The sequence below is a fragment of the Pseudopodoces humilis genome, chromosome 24 (genome assembly GCF_049639895.1).
Source record: "Pseudopodoces humilis isolate 2021_Gansu_Grassland_sample_001 chromosome 24, ASM4963989v1, whole genome shotgun sequence".
Lineage (NCBI taxonomy): Eukaryota > Metazoa > Chordata > Aves > Passeriformes > Paridae > Pseudopodoces > Pseudopodoces humilis.
In genome coordinates this window covers 2,818,265-2,834,860 of record NC_142223.1, presented here as the reverse complement: position 1 = coordinate 2,834,860, position 16,596 = coordinate 2,818,265, and the positions used below count along the sequence as shown (strand labels likewise).

The 16,596-nt window shown below is 41.5% G+C and overlaps 1 protein-coding gene across 3 annotated transcripts in view; it reads right to left on the bottom strand.

The window, feature by feature from the left end:
• Window positions 1-16,596, bottom strand: part of VPS13D (vacuolar protein sorting 13 homolog D) — a 95,931-nt gene that overhangs the window by 6,961 nt on the left and 72,374 nt on the right. For all 3 annotated transcript variants that reach the window (XM_014257260.2, XM_014257258.2, XM_088066601.1), the window contains 2 exons: window positions 16,012-16,144; window positions 14,000-14,195 (listed from right to left, as the gene is read on the bottom strand). In XM_014257260.2, coding sequence (XP_014112735.2) covers window positions 14,000-14,195; window positions 16,012-16,144 — 329 coding nt within the window. The remainder of the gene's footprint in view (window positions 1-13,999; window positions 14,196-16,011; window positions 16,145-16,596) is intronic.

Genomic DNA, 16,596 nt, shown 5'->3' with positions numbered 1-16,596 from the left:
CTCCATGCTCAGACACTGATCCTGGTGATAAGAGATCATTCTCTCCCTGGTGACAAGGCCAGCAGTTCTCCAACCCCGTGCCACTGGTGCTGGCCTAACTGCACAGAGTTAGTCCATCACCCCCTTGGCAAACTTCTCTGTTTGGTCTGCACAGCTAAAAACATTCCACACCACTTGATTTTTTTAATCTAAAAATTTGTTCTACTGTCTCAAGTTACATTCTGTAAATAATAAGCAACCCTGGTGAAATCCCAAAAGCTGCAGATTTGTCAAGCAGAGCGGGCAGCAGTGCCCACATCTGGGTTCCATTACCCAGGCACTCAGCAGATCTGCTGATTCCTTTTAAATAAGCACACAAAAGCAATACGAGGCAGGAATGCCCTCACGTCTGCCTGGCACAGCAGGGAATGGTGCTGCTGGATGGAGCCACAAAGGGCTGGGAAGGGAATGGTGCTGCTGGATGGAGCCACAAAGGGCTGGGAGAGGGTGTTGGGAGGTTGAGAGGAACACGGCAGCCCTGCCCTGCTCCCAGCTGAGCACTGGAGCTCTCACTCCAGCTGACTCTGCACACTGGAACCAGTGCATGGCATTAACTGGTTGGCATTTGCCAAGCTGTTCACAGAATCCTTGGGATTCAGCTCATCAGTTTTATCCAGAAGTTCTCTACTCAATCACATCACCAGCCTGATGGAGGAAGTGGTCAGGTATTAGTGGGGATAATTATTGACCAACTTAAGTTGAGAAAACTCTCCAAGAGACACCACATGTGTTCCAGAATCACCTGTCCTTGTTCCTTCACTCTGTGTTTGCCCCTGTCAGGTACCCACCCCACCATCAGGTCTGCAGATGTGATTCCTGCAGAGGTACATAAATACACAGTGGTTTTGAGAACAAGTTACTTATCTCTGATGGTCTCTTGGACCTAAAAAATTTCCCTGAAGTGTACCCTGACAAAAACATTAAAAAAATAAAATCAGAAGGCCTCAAACTTTATATATGAAAAGATGTTGGTCTGCTAAAACAAACCTTCCCTATTCTAAAATGATTTAGAAATTATTTACAAATTTACATCTTTCAGTTTCCCCCGTATCACACCCAGAATTCATCATAATACAACTTTAGGAAATGTAACAATTTCTGAGAAAAACCCCATGACCAACACAGTAATCACTGGATTTCATTTAAAATGTGTATCTGGGGGATTTCTCATCTGGGTAAGACAATCTGCTGCACAAACAGCAGCTCTAAGTGCAAGGAGATGGAATTCTGGCACCTGGAACCAGTATTGAATGGAGCAGGCTCCTCACAGACCATGGCCACAGCCTGGGCTGCTCCTGGCTCCCTCCCAAGGGATCCTTCAGCCTCAGGGCTCCCCCCAAAAGTCTCTAGGAATCATTTCCTTTAGCCATACCCAGTTCTTGCTGCCAAAACTTCAGCAACTGTCACCAGCAAAGGTCCAGTCTCACCACCTCGTTATCCCTGCCCAGTTGACAGTAATTTGCTGGTTCTGGTACAGCTAAAATTCAGGGTTTCCATTGTAAACTTGTATTTTATCAGGTCTGCATAAAATTTAGTGACAAAAGCCTGCTCTGGGCTGTAGCTTGGCATACTGACTTGGAGCCTGGCAATGATTTTTATCCCCTTGAAATAATTATAAAACAATCTTAATTCAAACAAAGGAAAATGGCAGGTAATGTAAGACACAATTCAAAAGCTGCTGGTATTTTCAAGAAATAATAAAATCAAACTATTACTGGCTCTGGAAAAAGTCTGCTTCCTAAATACAGGGAGTGTTTTGTCTGAGGAGACTTCAGTGCATTTCAGACATTAAAAGTGACATGATCTGATAAGTTAAGGGAGGAATAACCTTTATCTTTTACCATAAAATACACAACTAAAATACCTGGTCCACTTGCTTGAGTTCCAGACTGACTTGGACCTGCAGCTTTCAATGAGGATCAGCATCCCACACACATGATTTCCATGAAATGCAGAATGAGGATGGTGCTCGTGCCACAGACATGATGGGAGGACACTGCGCAAAGCACACTTGGGAGTGCCAGAACCAATTAAATGCTGAAAAACGTATGCCTTAAAAATTGAGCTGAAAACTCAGTGCTGCAGCCACAGCTTGGGAACACACAGGTAACAAATGAAAACAATCGTGGGCCACTTGTAATGGGGTCTGTAGTGAACATCACACCTCTGCACAGCACTAAAAATCCACTGTTTCCACTGTTCTTTCCTCACTGATGCACTTAACTTTGCTTCATGTGCTGAACCCATGTGATGAGCAGGAATATTCCCTGAATTTACTGAGCAGAAGGGGAGAGACAGCAGGTTTTTGATGTGCCAGTTCTCAGCGCCTGAGAACATTTAATGCCTTGGGCCTAATTTCAGGAAAACATGTGGCAATCTAGATTTCCCTGCTCCCTGGTGGCTCTACTGGTGCTCTGTTTCAAGGGGTCAGTGCAGCTGCCTCCCACCCTGTGCTGGGTTTTGGGGTGCAGTTCCCAACAGGCAGGTCACTGACCCCAGAGATCCGGCAAAGCTCTGCCATGGGATTCATTCGCTGGTTCCAACACAGATGCTGTTAAGGTGTGTTAAAATACACACATGGTGCAGTCAGTTGAGTGCTGGATTTGGCATCAGAATGTCTCAGTTAGATGCAAGAATGTGTAAAATCACGAGCCAGACAGCTCCCTGCTGACTGCAGATCTGAGGAAGCTCATATGCGCCGTTTATTCCAGCAAATGCATGGAATATATTGTGCTTGTTAAACGTGTTCCCAAAATGCTAGTTTCAGGCAGAAACATGCAAATAAATGGTGCCTAGGGTTAAAACCTCCCACTTACAGTCAAATCCCTCCTCTTTGGAGGGATCTCCCAGCTCAGATGCTGCAGACCTTTAGCTGACCCGACATGCCTTTAGGAGAGTACAGCATGCTCAAGGAGCAACTGTTTATCATGGAAGTTGTTCCTGACAGTTTCTTGGAGATAGAGCTTTTCTCCCCCTTCCCTTTTCTTTTGTACACCAGATCAAAACAAAACTAAGAATTATTCCCTGGGTTTGCAATTTTACATAACCTCATCAGGCTCCAAGTTCAAAAGGAACTGAGAAGAGATTAAGACACAACTTAATTTTGGCATCCCTATTACAAATCCAGCATCTGGACAAGGTGTATGAGTTTGCACTGTAGACAAAGCACTGACACCAGCTGCACTCTGGGCATCAACTTCTGGCACTTGCCCCACCTCTGCCTGTAACAGCTGTGCAGCAAAACTCACACTTTCTCAAGCACTTTGGTAACATCAAGCTGAAGAAGTTGACAAAACGTAACACTGCTATCCCAGCTTCCAATTTCCACCAGACTCTTCCTGTACTGATTACAGGGATGAATGCAGCTGTCACCTTAAAGAGTTTCTTGGCAAACCAATGTGTTGAAAAATGCTCCCATTCACCTTCTGACTCAATGTAAAAGATGGTTCTCAGCAGGGATTTCCTTCAAACACCTGAAGAACAGGAGCTGAACATGCCTTGGTGAAAGCAAAGTGCCCAGGACCATAACACTGCTCAGCCTCAGGGCACTGTGTGAGGCTTTAAAATATTAAATACTGTCTGCTGCCAGGCAGGGCCTGTAGCAGATGGAGCACTGCTTTTATGTCTGTGCCCATGGAATCCCAGACTGGTTGGGGCTGGAAGGGCCCTTAAAGCTCATCCTATTCCACCCCCTGCCATGGGCAGGGACACCTTCCTCTATCCCAGGTTGCTCCAAGTCCGGTCCAAGCTGGCCTTGGACACTGCCAGGGATGGGGAGTCACGTTTATAATGGTCCCATCAATGCTGCTCAAGCAATATTCAGTTGTAGCAAATGCAAACGTGGTCACTTCGAGTGTAAAATACTTCAGTCTAACAGAAATGCTTCCATATTGTATTCCTGCCTTTATGGGAAAGCAAATCTACTTGGGGAAAAAAAAACCAGGCCAGGGGCCCTGCCTCTGGCTGTACATGAAGGACTGTGTCAATCAACTCCAATGACTGGGTGCTTCTTCTCTTTCTGACCCTCCTTTTATATTTCTCAGTTACTACAAGGGGGGCTGCAACAGCCACAACAAAGTGCTCTAGCACAAACCTCACCCAACAAAAAGGCTACTCGGAAGGTTTGTTTTGATTTTTAAAGTTTGCAGTTGCAAGAACAATTCAGATCAACTGGCTGTACTTACAAAACTGATAAAGAGCATTCCACATGTTAACAGCAACATTAGGTGAAAAAATTATCTATAAAAATACCAGCCACATGCTAAATGAGGTGACATCAAGGCAATAAATAGCTCCATCTGTATGAAAGAGCTTGCAGAACAACCCAGAAGACGTCTCTGAACAAAAAAGTAACTATGGATGAAGTAGTGCTGAAATAAAAGTGGGTTGGACTTTTTTTTTTGTTAAAAAAAAAAAAAAAAAAAGATCAGCTTTACATATTTTTCCAAGATCACTTTATAAATCTGCTGCACATTAGAAATCAGACACACGTGTATGTTTTCCAAGCACAGAAAGAAGGTTTACATTTTAATAGCAAAGTGCCTATTTGTGAATGGCAGCAGTGTACATTACAGGCAGTGTGAGAGGGTTAAACAGGACAGCCTCGACTCTTTATAAACTTTTGCCCTCTGGATATGTACTCATTGGCTGCTGTACAAGACTCGAGCTGTATTACACGCCTTAACGATATGGTTCAACTGTCGGTCAGGCTCGGGGCTGGCGCTGGGCCAGACCGCAATCAATGGGACACAAACCTCCCCCTTTCAGATCATCACGAAGGCTCATATTATCTCCTTTTTGTCGTGCTGGTTAAATTTATGGAGCAGAACCCCGAAGCTGCATTCCTTGGCCTGGGCCGGCCCACGCGGGCCTCCCTTTGTTTGGTACTGTAAGGAGCGTGCTTTGGAGGATTGCGGGGTTGTTAGTTCAGGCACTGACTGTTTGCTCATGACTGAAATGAAAAGAGTTCAGGGGAAGGGCAAAAGGACAGCACAAGTGTAAAACCCCATCCCAGCAGGCCCTGGGCTCCCATCTACCGCTCCGGCCTGGGACTGAACACAAAACCTCGCGTTAATCATCACAAAGGATTCTGACCAAATCTGTCAGAAACTCTAGAAACAGGTAAACAGCACCTGAGCAGCGCCTCCAGCTCTCCTGCTTTCAGCCAAGCCTGCAATTGCCACAGAAATTCGAACCTTGACTAAGTTGTCTTAAAACACTGCTTAAAAGTGGTATTAGTTTTAAATCAATGCTGCATCTCTTTGTTTGAAATTAAGCCCATCAGTGCAAATGGCCACACAGTCTAGTATTTCCACCACTTTAAATACATGGAGTAACCTCAGAGAACTGATATTTATGATGTAGCAAGAAATTTTAATAAGACACAAAATTACTGGACATACAGTATGGAGAGAACGTTTTTATTTTGTCTAAAATGGGGATTTCCTACATCTTTATACTTGGTCTGAGGATGAAGAAAATCCACCTCTGGGTATGCTCAGACAAAATGCTCTACTACAAAATGGGTATGCTCTACTCAAAGCTTTATTCCTGTTGTAAGTAAAGAACACTTCTTGATCCCACTCCTGACACCATTCTCATTCCAAATCCAAAATACAACGCTGTAATAGCTACTGGGAAAAAATGAGCTCTATCCTAGCTGAAACCAGGACAAGACCACAAACTAAGGATGTAAAAAACCTTTAATACAATTTCAAGGCAAGAGCACCAGGAATGAAGGCAAATGGAAAGACTATTCCAAATCTGTAAATACATAGGTGGAAAACCCCAATCTCAGTGGTTGTTCAGGAAATAGAAGGTGTGGACTCATTTTTCAGCACAAAATATGCATGTTCTGGTACAGCTAAAATTCAGGGTTTCCATTGTAAACTTATATTTTATCAGGTCTGCATAAAATTTAGTGACAAAAGCCTGCTCTGGGCTGTAGCTTGGCATACTGACTTGGAGCCTGGCAATGATTTTTATCCCCTTGAAATAATTATAAAACAATCTTAATTCAAACAAAGGAAAATGGCAGGTAATGTAAGACACAATTCAAAAGCTGCTGGTATTTTCAAGAAATAATAAAATCAAACTATTACTGGCTCTGGAAAAAGTCTGCTGATGGTCATGCATGAATATAATTTTTTTTTCTTTTCCAAATAATCTCTGATTCTATTCTAGGAGGCACCAGTGCACACCAATTAAATCTGCAGCTCTCTGGAATTGTTTTCACCCAAGGCAAGTGTTACACAGAATACACCAACACAGTGGTATCCTTTAGCAGAGATGCTGTGATCTAAAAATCACACTAATGCCAGAAAACAGGAAATATGAAGGGTTCCTTTTACATTTCGGCCTGTGTGTCCTAAAGCTTTGGATGAAATAGAAGATTACTAGCCAGAACATGCAGGCTCTAGAAATACAAGTATTTCCAGAAGACATAAAACTTTCTCCCTGTCTAGCTGCATTCCTTTCAGTTAACAGCTAAATACTGTTTAGTGGGCACACAGAATAAGAATTTCGCTTTGTGAAGCAAATATTTCATGTCAGACAAAGTTTAAGTAGTAGAATAAATCTGTGGTAAATCCAGCAAAGGATTTATCTGCTCTTTTCAGAAGGAAGTTCATAATTGCTTCTATTTCTGATGGACTATGCCAGGCCAGTGTTGCTGTCTTGGAAAACATTAGTCACCCACTACAAATGTCTGTGTGCCCCAAGAAACATTCCCATGGCCTCCAGAAGTGTTGCACTGGAAAGGGAACAAGCTCTGTAGCCAAGATGTCCATTTTCAGCCAGCTCTCCTTTCATACCTGACCAGACTAACACCACACAACCCATTTCCCTCATTAACTCATACCTTTTCCAGACCAGTTACTGCACACAGGAACATCAAGCTGAATCTGAATCTGGATTTTTGTACTTAACCCAGCCCAGGCAGCAGTTAACAGGGATGGAAATGCACCTGCGCTTACTTGGAATATCATGGCACTGGTAAATGTTTGGAGGTTGTAGAGGCCACCACAGTAGGAACTCTGCATTCATTTATCCTTTTGAAATTATTTATTGCTATTAATGAATGGACATCTAAAGAAAAAGACAATTTCAGATTTTATGCTCAGTAACTCCTCAGCATTGCTCATTTCAGTGTTTTCCATTTTCACTGTCTGTCCTCCCCTTGCAACACTCAATTCCAGTGCCTCTGTCCCATGATCAAGTCTAAAAGCATCCAGGGTATCTTTCTGCCCTCAAATGTCAAGTTAAACACTAATGTTTTAGTAGGAAATCCTTCTTACTCACAGAATAGATGCTGGGATTTAGAATGACAGCCAGTCCCTCACAAAGGCTCCCTGTTTAATGCCAACAGACATGTCACCACTGGAGAACACCGTGCCTGCACCATTTCCTTAAGCCAGGTTTTTGTTCAGTTTAATACATTCTGTCATGGCAAAGCAAAAAGGCTTAAACACAAAAAGTTACATAAGTCTTAACTAAAGGTTTAGCCCTCCTTGTTGGAATTTAAACCATCTACAGCTTCTTCCTTAAATGCAGGGTGCATACAACCCCAGAAGGACAATGTGAGGGAGTTCAACTTAAACCCTTGGGCTTAAAGAAATGTAAGAATAAACAGGTAAGGGGGTTGTTTTGGGGTTTTCCTGTCTCAGACCCTGCTACTACAAGTCTAGCTCATAAATCCCAGAGACTAATCAAGGTAAAATATGTAAAGTGTGAGACCTGTATGATTAAATATTGCCTAATGTAAGCCCATAATTGCATATTTTTTTCCCAAACCCTCCTATTACATAAACATTCCTATAGGCAGATGTGAAAGGAACCACATCTATATAATAATGCAGGATTATATTGTTTCTCTAGGTCCAAACACCATAGGTTTTACTTCCATTCCTTCCAAATAGTTAAAAGTGAGTTAAATTCAGAAAAAGGGACAGTGACAACTGACTGCAGACATCTGAGTATTCTGAACAGAAATGATATTTACTAGTACTGATCTCTAGGAACAGCCTCCAGGAAACATTACTTAGACATGCAGTGGGTATTTGCAGTAATGAACTAAAATGTGTTGTTTGGGCACCAATCCCACTCAACCCTCTAAAAAGGAAAGGGAGATGTGTCAGTGCAGTTTGGATTCTCCAAATCATCTGGACTTTTGCTGGGCACAAACAATGGACAATGTATTGTTCTAGAAACTGGGACATTTTTATACATGAGACTCTAGGGCTACTGACTCTGTAACAAAATATGATTAAGCAAACTCAATGTTTTAAAGCTTCATCTTGCTTTTACTGTATCCTGCGGCTTACAAAAGAAACCCAGTGAAAACTAACAACATGCATCATTTCTTCAGTCATGCATATCAAATCCTGCTTTATTGTGAAGAATAGGGCCTGAAGTCCCAAGAAATTGTCCTTCAGCTCTTTGTTCCAGGGGGAATGGCAAAGGGAACAAACTGTGAGATGCCCAGCCTGTCAGTACTGGAGGAAGGTGCAAAAAAAAGGGAAGAAAAGCTGCCCCCCTGTATTTCATTCTCACACAGAGGTACTCAGGCTTGACTTCACTTTATTTCTGAAGTTGTGTCACTTTGAAAATTTTAGTTTTATTTCTTGAAATACTAATAGCCACTGTATGAGTATGGTGAGCTTCAGAAGTGCACAAATGTGGGGTGGCATTGCAGTCTATGCTGAGTTCTCCTGACTCTGGGCACTGCAGAACAGTCAAAACCAGAACCACAAAAGCCTCAGCTGCTTGAATTCCTTCCAGAGAGCTTTAAGGGGAAGTTGACTTTCCCCTTTGGAAGAGTGAACATACAAAGCAATCTTGACAGATTCCACTCCCAAGCAAACATAATCAGTACTTGACTGACAAAAAGCGTTACTGGTTTATTGATGCACAGCAATGGACTTCTGCAAAATAAAATCTGAGTAGAAACAAGAAAAAAACTTAACACATTCTTACAAGAGAGCTGTAGAAAAGAGAACCAACTGGCAGCCAAAAGTGGCTCATGAAGAAAGAAGCACTCCTTGAATAGAAAAAGGAACAGAGAACTATTTTCTGTTAATTCTAAAGGGCAGCTTCACTTATTTAGAAATAATTTTAGGTCTTAGATGGTGGATTATTGTATCTTTTAGTTAAGAAACTGAATTAGCTGAGGTGCATTTTCAGAAAGAAATAAAGGTTTTGAGATTAAATCAGCCACACTGAAGAGAGACAGGGCTGCATTTGGGGAACTGCTTCTCCCACAAGGAAATCCACATTTACTTATGCAACAAGCAAGAGTAGACACTTGGAGAACATTGCCAGGATCTCTAAATGAGCTACAGAAAGCTACCAGTGATAAAATAAAACCTAACAGAAGAATACCAAACAGGTGAGACTGGTCACAGAAAAAGAAGCATCTACTGAGGTGCTGCAAAATGTGCAGACACAAACACAGGTTTGCTTAACTACAAGGATCTAGTGATGTAAAACTACATTTGGAGGACAAATTAAGAGGCATTTAAAACCCCATTGAGGACACTGAAGTATTGAAGAACCTGAAAAAGTCAGAAATATGACAGGAAATTAAATGGGATTCAACCTACAACATTGCATGTCTGGGGAAAAATAATCCAGAACGCAAATGTGAAATGACAAGGAGATACCTGCAAAGCAGTAAAATCAAACCAAACATAAAAACTCTTGGGGCAAAAAAGCAAGCAGAAAAATGGGCATCAGTTTGCAGTGGGATATGGCAGTAAACCCAACCAAGACAATTCTGGGTGGTTTGCAGAGCACAGCTTGTCCCAGTGCAGAGGGATCACAGGCCCTTTTCACTCCACACAGATGGGAACCTGCAGGTGGGGATTCCAAAGCACCTCCACAAAAGCAGGGGAACAATCTGGACATCAGCCCATGACAGAAGAATATAAATCATAAAATCCAGTTGGACAGTGACTGTGCACTGGGGTTGGGCTGGCAGGGAGGAAAAGCCCATGGCTACAGCTGTGCAACAGGGAGAGGAGGGGACAAATCTGCTCAATGAAAACAGATTATCACGAAGATCTGTTATCCCACTGGGAAAAAGAAGAAAGGATATGAAGGAAATCATACTGCTCAAGTAATTTATTGATTAGACTGATAAATACATTTTCTCTCTGACTTCTAGGAACATCTTAGGAAGGGCTTACTAGGAGAATAACAACATCCCCTGGACCAGAAGGGCCCATACATGACTGACATTATTGTAAAGGCTTGTAAAGTCAGATCTAGATCAAGTCCATGGTCAGAACCAAGTCTGGGGCATATACAGAAGTGTAAAGGTTCAAGTAATATTTATCTGTAAAACCTGAGAACCTCGTGGCAGTGTGTTGGCTGAGTTGTCTCCATACAATTAAGTACATATTTCCTATTTCTGCTCGGTGTCACTGATACTCATGCTCTCATCGACACTGCTTTTGACCTCACAATGCAAATCACAGCTAATGAAGAGATGGATGCAAAAAGGTAAAAAAATTAAATTATAATCATCTGCTCCTGACATTGCATCAAACTTTGCCACTTCCCTGCACAACTCCAAGTGATGAGCAAAGGAACAACTAGCACAGGTTGCTGCTTTCCACATGAAGTACATTTAAAAGAATCAAATATTTACATAACAATTTTCTGTGAGACCATTAATGGCTTTCCAATCTCAAACTATTCTTTACTATTAACAGTCTAGTTCATGGACAGAATTCATCAGAATTGTGGAGGTCACAGGGTTATCTACTTCTAATTTTCACACTGCAGCTCAAAAAAGAACACAAACCCATGCAGCAACAGTCCAAGAATAATCTTAAACTTGCACTGACCTGGCAGAAGCCTGAGAGAAAGCCATAAAGGCAGTTTCCTGCACTACTTGTTAGGTTAGACACACATCTAAATATAAATGTTCTTTACTTGTGCTGCACCAGGACATAAAACACGTTTCTAGGCGAGAGCTCTCCAAGCATATCCAGAGACATAACAGCTTTCCTGTTTTGAACCGGGCTTTAAAACTTTTGGCAGTATATGAAAAATATGGAAATAATCAGAACTGTTGTATGTGACACTGGAATACTTGGAACACATAAAACTCTCTCAATAAAGGTATCGAATCATAGGCATTAACTGTTTATAAATTAGATGTATGCTGCACTTTCACCAACTGCTTTATCCTCTCTTCTGCATTAAATTTAGAAGCAGTCAGGCATCTTTATGATTAGATAATAAGTTTATAAGATTAGACTTGAAAAAGGCCAGCCTAAAGTCAGATTAAAAAAAATATTTTCTTGCCCTTTAAACCAATCACCTTTGAAAATATCCCCTTATGGTCTAAAGCCATCACCTGATGCCTCAGCCGTGCTGGTCTGGCTCCATGTTCCCAACACATGGCATGTGCCAGCTGCAGGAGCTCCAACACAAATCAACATGTTTGAAGACAAAAAAGACTCATGTCCATGCAGCCTGAACACTGAACATGCTGCAGACACTTCCATTCCATTCAGGAACTGTGCTAGAATTAAACTACATCTTTTAGGAAAGCAAACAACCTCAATTAAAATTCTTCATCCCACTCAAACCTGATCCAATGGTTAAAGTAAAGCAGCTGAAATTCAGAGATTTTTTAAAAAATTCAACCATGTAATTAGAGAATTGCAAGGGGCCTATAATTTACAGTTACGTATCCTGCTATTTAAATGCAACTGCAATTAACTGGCTGAGTCAGCTTTGCAGCAGCACCAGGAATATGCACGGGGTAAGGTCAAACAGCTCTTGTCACACTCATGAACTCAGTCTTCAGGTGTTCAAAAGTACACTGGAGATCAGCTCCTGCCATGAATTTCCAGTCACATCCATCAGGGAAGGCTGCTCTTGTGTGCTGAGCTTGGAAGAGCCTACACAGCCCAGCATGCTCCAACCAGAGCCAGCAGCTCGGGCTTGGAACGTTGTCCTGCTGCGATTCCAAACCACACATACTTGAGCAGTTACAAACGCGCTGGGGGGATAGCGGGACACGGCAGCCCAGAGAACAGACAAACCCTTTGTCATGTGGGGCTTTTTCAACCCCCAAATGAACAATTTGGCTCCTTTGTTATATAAGCACATAAAAGCCACACACCAAACAAAACATGAATGCAAGGTTGCTTACAAATGGAGGTGGTGTTTTGGTCCCACCTCCCCACTCACACTCCCCTTACACTGTCTACATGTTCTCAAGTACATTTGTTTAGCTAAAAAAGGTTTTGATCAGACTTTAGTAGGCTGGAGAACTGTAGTAACTGAGTAACCTGAGAAAGGTTGGGGCTTTTTTCCCATTTTTCTTTTCTTTCCTCTTGTAAAAGGCTGTTGGGTCAGAAACTTGACAGTCTGTGAGTAGACACTGAAATCATTTCACAGTGCTCATCTGTGACAAAAAGACTTCAAAATTCAGTGGAAGTAAAGACGTGGTTCAGCTCATCTTTCTTAACCTCTTCTCTTAACTGACAGTGAACAAGGCAAAAAGAAGTGTTTCCCAAAGGAAACACAAGCCCAAAATCACCCTGGCTGGAGATCCTCTTGCCCTCTCTCTCCCAGCTGCTGTCCAGTTTGGAAACTGTGTACAGGTTGTATCTCACAGAAACGTGTCAAAACATGAATTTTAAGAATATGTGTTTCCTGAAACAAATTACAATAGACACACAACTCAACCAGAAATCCAGCTAACAGCAGAGACAGGTGTGCTTCTCCACACCTTTACATAAATCAATCAACCTGCAGAGTCACAAAATTTAGACATGCACAAGTGAAACACTGAATTTTCTCAGGGATGCATTTAAGAGTTCTCATTTAATTTTGTGCATGCTAATATTCTTACTTTCAATCCTTAACTTCTTGGTTTTACAAATCAGGGTAAGTCTCAGATATGTAAGACACACATGTACAAACATCCACTTTCAGAACAAAGCCCAACCAGGGTCATGCTTCAGGCTTCCTGCACCTCACTCACACTTCATCAAACTTATTGTTTACTGAAACCCTGATGTAAACCCTTCAGAATTCCAAGAGTGGCATAATAAAACACAGGAAATGGAAAAGCCAAATGGGAAGACAAAACAAGCAGAAAACCTAATATTTTTTGAACCTTTTTCTCCAAGCTTTGTGATAACAAAACCTGCTTAGGGTTTTCTTTCACTTCTTCAGCACACAGGTCACATGTACATACAAGAGGACTTCTTGGCATAGTAATACAAAGCAAAATCTTGGCCACAAAGAGCACAAAGACTCTTCTCTCAGAGCAATCCTTCCAGAACTGTGCCACAATCACAGACAGTGCTAATGAACACTTATTTATTTTAAGCAAAACCATTGTTACTTTGCTGAGCCCACATTAAACCAGTAACTGACCACAAGAAGAAGCCAAAGCATCTCTCCTGATGTGCTGACACCTCACAGCCAGAGGAGGATGGGCACATGCACATAAGGGCACACAGCCACCCCCTTTCATAACTGAGAACTTTGCACAAAATAAAAATTAAAACAGTGGCACTATATTGATGACAGAACTCTTCAAACCTTTCAAGAGCTGTTTTTCTACAGCAAAATAAAAGCTGGAGGTAGAGCAGGGAGAACTCCTTCATTTCAACAGTGTGTGAGGATTCAGTGGTAGAAGTTCAGTCTCACCACATACAGTCTTTCTAAAAACTTTGTTTCATCTAATGGTGTAGGTTATTAATTCCTATTTTTTGTTGCAGCTTTTCCAGGCAAATTTCACTCTTGTTAGAGTATCAACAAATGCCATCCATTAAACAAAAAGCAAAGAGAATGAAATGGGCTGGTAACAGCTTACATTAAATTTGGTTATTGTTGCTTTGCCTGAGGAAAGATAATCAGTTCAGAAGTTGCAGCAGGCATTAATACACAGTTTCATAGTGTTATTGATTAGAAATAACAACTGGTGGCTGACCTGGGGCCGCTCAGGGTCGCGGTGTCCCTCACTGCCTGCGCGGTTTCCGACGCGAAATCCAGAGCTCCCGCCACGGGTTTGGTGACGGTGCCCACCAGCCCCTTCCCCAGGCCAGATATGAAACCACTGACCCCTCCTTCCGTTTTCACACCTTCCACTGTCGATGTTATGACACTTGTCAATCCTCCAATGATACCTGGCAAAGACAAGAGCAGCAGAGAAGTCCAAAATTATTGGTTCTAGAATTTACAGAACTTCACCCACCTGATGCTCTCTGCCTACAAGGTTTAGTGTGCATTTATTTTAACACACAAACTTTCAAACTCAATTACATTAACCAATAACTTTATACTTTGTATATGCAGTACAGATATGCATATGTACAGACTACATTATCCCACAGGAAAATATTTAATTCATCATTACATATGTGCATTTAAAAGTATTTCTATACTGGTTCATTTCCAGCTGTACTTACACCAAGAGTCCTCATCTATTGCACAGGTTAAGTGGTTACTTAGAATGTGACAAAATTCAATCACCACAAAAGCTGGTACAACTTGAGACAGAAAACAACAGAGTGCATTTTTCCACTGGACAAAGTAAATTATTTTAAACTGGCACTTTAAGTGTCCTTAAAGTCAGTTTAAGTGACTTTAACTGTGATGCTGCTGACAGACATTTTTGTGCACATTTCCCTTCCTGAGAACCTCAATGCTCTGAGAAATCAAGCACCTCCTGAGATTTCAAAAGACTTGGAACAGTTCACATTGACTGAGAACACACTTTGCAGATTTCACATCTCCATGATTAAAATACCAGTTTCTAGTGCCCTGGCTCAAGCACTCACCTGCCAAGCTTCCAGCAGCCAAGGGCTCCTCTGAGGTCTGTAACTCAAGTACAGACCAGGCAGATCTAAACTGCCAAACTCAAGAAGCACAAAGTATTTAAATCTCTCCTCTTGAGTAACTATAGTTTATGATTAAATCCTGTCTGTTGAAATGTAGTAATTAGCAGTTCCTTTATTTTTTTCAAAAAACGGAATGGGAAGCATTTAAAAATGCCACAGACTTAGGACTAGAACAGTCACACTAATTACTGGATAATACAACACAGTGAAGTGCTTTCATAATGGACTTTTCAGCAAAGATTCACATATTTTGGATTTCCTGTGTTTCTATAAATTTACGTCAGACAGTTCAGCACACTGGTGTGAGAGAAACTTTCATGATTCACTTCGTATCTACAGTGTCTCTGTATGACCAAAGAAGATTTTTCTCAGCATAGAAAAGACCTTTCAGTGAAAGTCAAATCAGCTTTGCACAGGCTGCAACAGTTATACTGTGAGAATAACATTTAAACAAACTGAGCCAAGATGATGCAAAACATAAATATTTGATTTAAACTTGGCTTGTATTGATTTAACCTTCTTCAACAGATAAATCATGAACTAAATTGATGTAAAGTTCAAGCCAAATTAAAACTAGCCCACTACCCTTTACACAAATAAATGTCTCTAGTTCTTAGTACACTGAAAAAACCCCACAAAGTAACCCAACTGGTGAAATGTAACTTTAAACTGATGTACTGATTCCAAGGAAACTCAGGTTTCTGGAACCAAAAGCAAACATAAGAAACCTACAACCAGCCATACTAACTTTGTTTTTTTAATGTCTGGCCCTCAAAAAAAAATCTGTTTGTGTGGGTATTTCATGCTTCTACAAAGAAACTGATGTTTTGGATGAACTTCCTTTGTCATTTTTATTTGCAAAAAATGCTTTTACTTCCAGTTACATGTGAAAACCCCCAATTATTAAATGTCGTTTCTGTTGACTTGAAAACCAAACAGTGCCCCCACCCCAACCTGCAAGGAATGAAATTCAAGCATAAAGCCTCTGATAGCTCCACTGCCCAGGCTTCTAGCAAACACCCAGCAGTAACACCCACTGTTCTTTGCAATCTGATCATCCCTTTCAAGGGAGAAATGAGTTAAAATTACAGCTAAGGGTTACCATGTGCAAGTCCATGGATTCCAGCTACAAGGTGCTCTCCACTGGTTGCAGCATGATACCGGATGTATTCCCGCTCTGTCTGATGTCTGTTATCCATGGTCTTTCCCAAACCATCCGACAAAGTCCCAGCAAACTGCAAGAGAAGATGTTTTCTGTTATTGGAAGAACAAAAGCTGTTTCTCCTCAGTAGATTCACTGCAGAAAATTCCTAGATCCTACTTGTGAAATGCACGTTTAGACAGCTCATTTTGATGTATAACAGAATCTGTCCAATCCTTTTGCCATGAAGAAAGCTCAAAACTACACCAACATGTGCAAACTGGAATCCTGAGGTGACAAGGAGGTGCCCCAACTGTGGCCAAGCCAAAACAAACCCAGTCTGTGAAAGATGTAGCAAAAGCAATGCCCATGACCCAAATGCAACCCCTCAAAACCTAAAAAGAATGTTATTTAGATATAAAGCTTTTCCTCTGCAAAGATATGTGCAAAGCTTCAACACAAATAGGCCTGTCATGAAATGACATTTTTAAGAGCTAATTAAATCCTTTTCAGTAACTCAGGGTAGAAATGGCTTAGTTGTAGAAG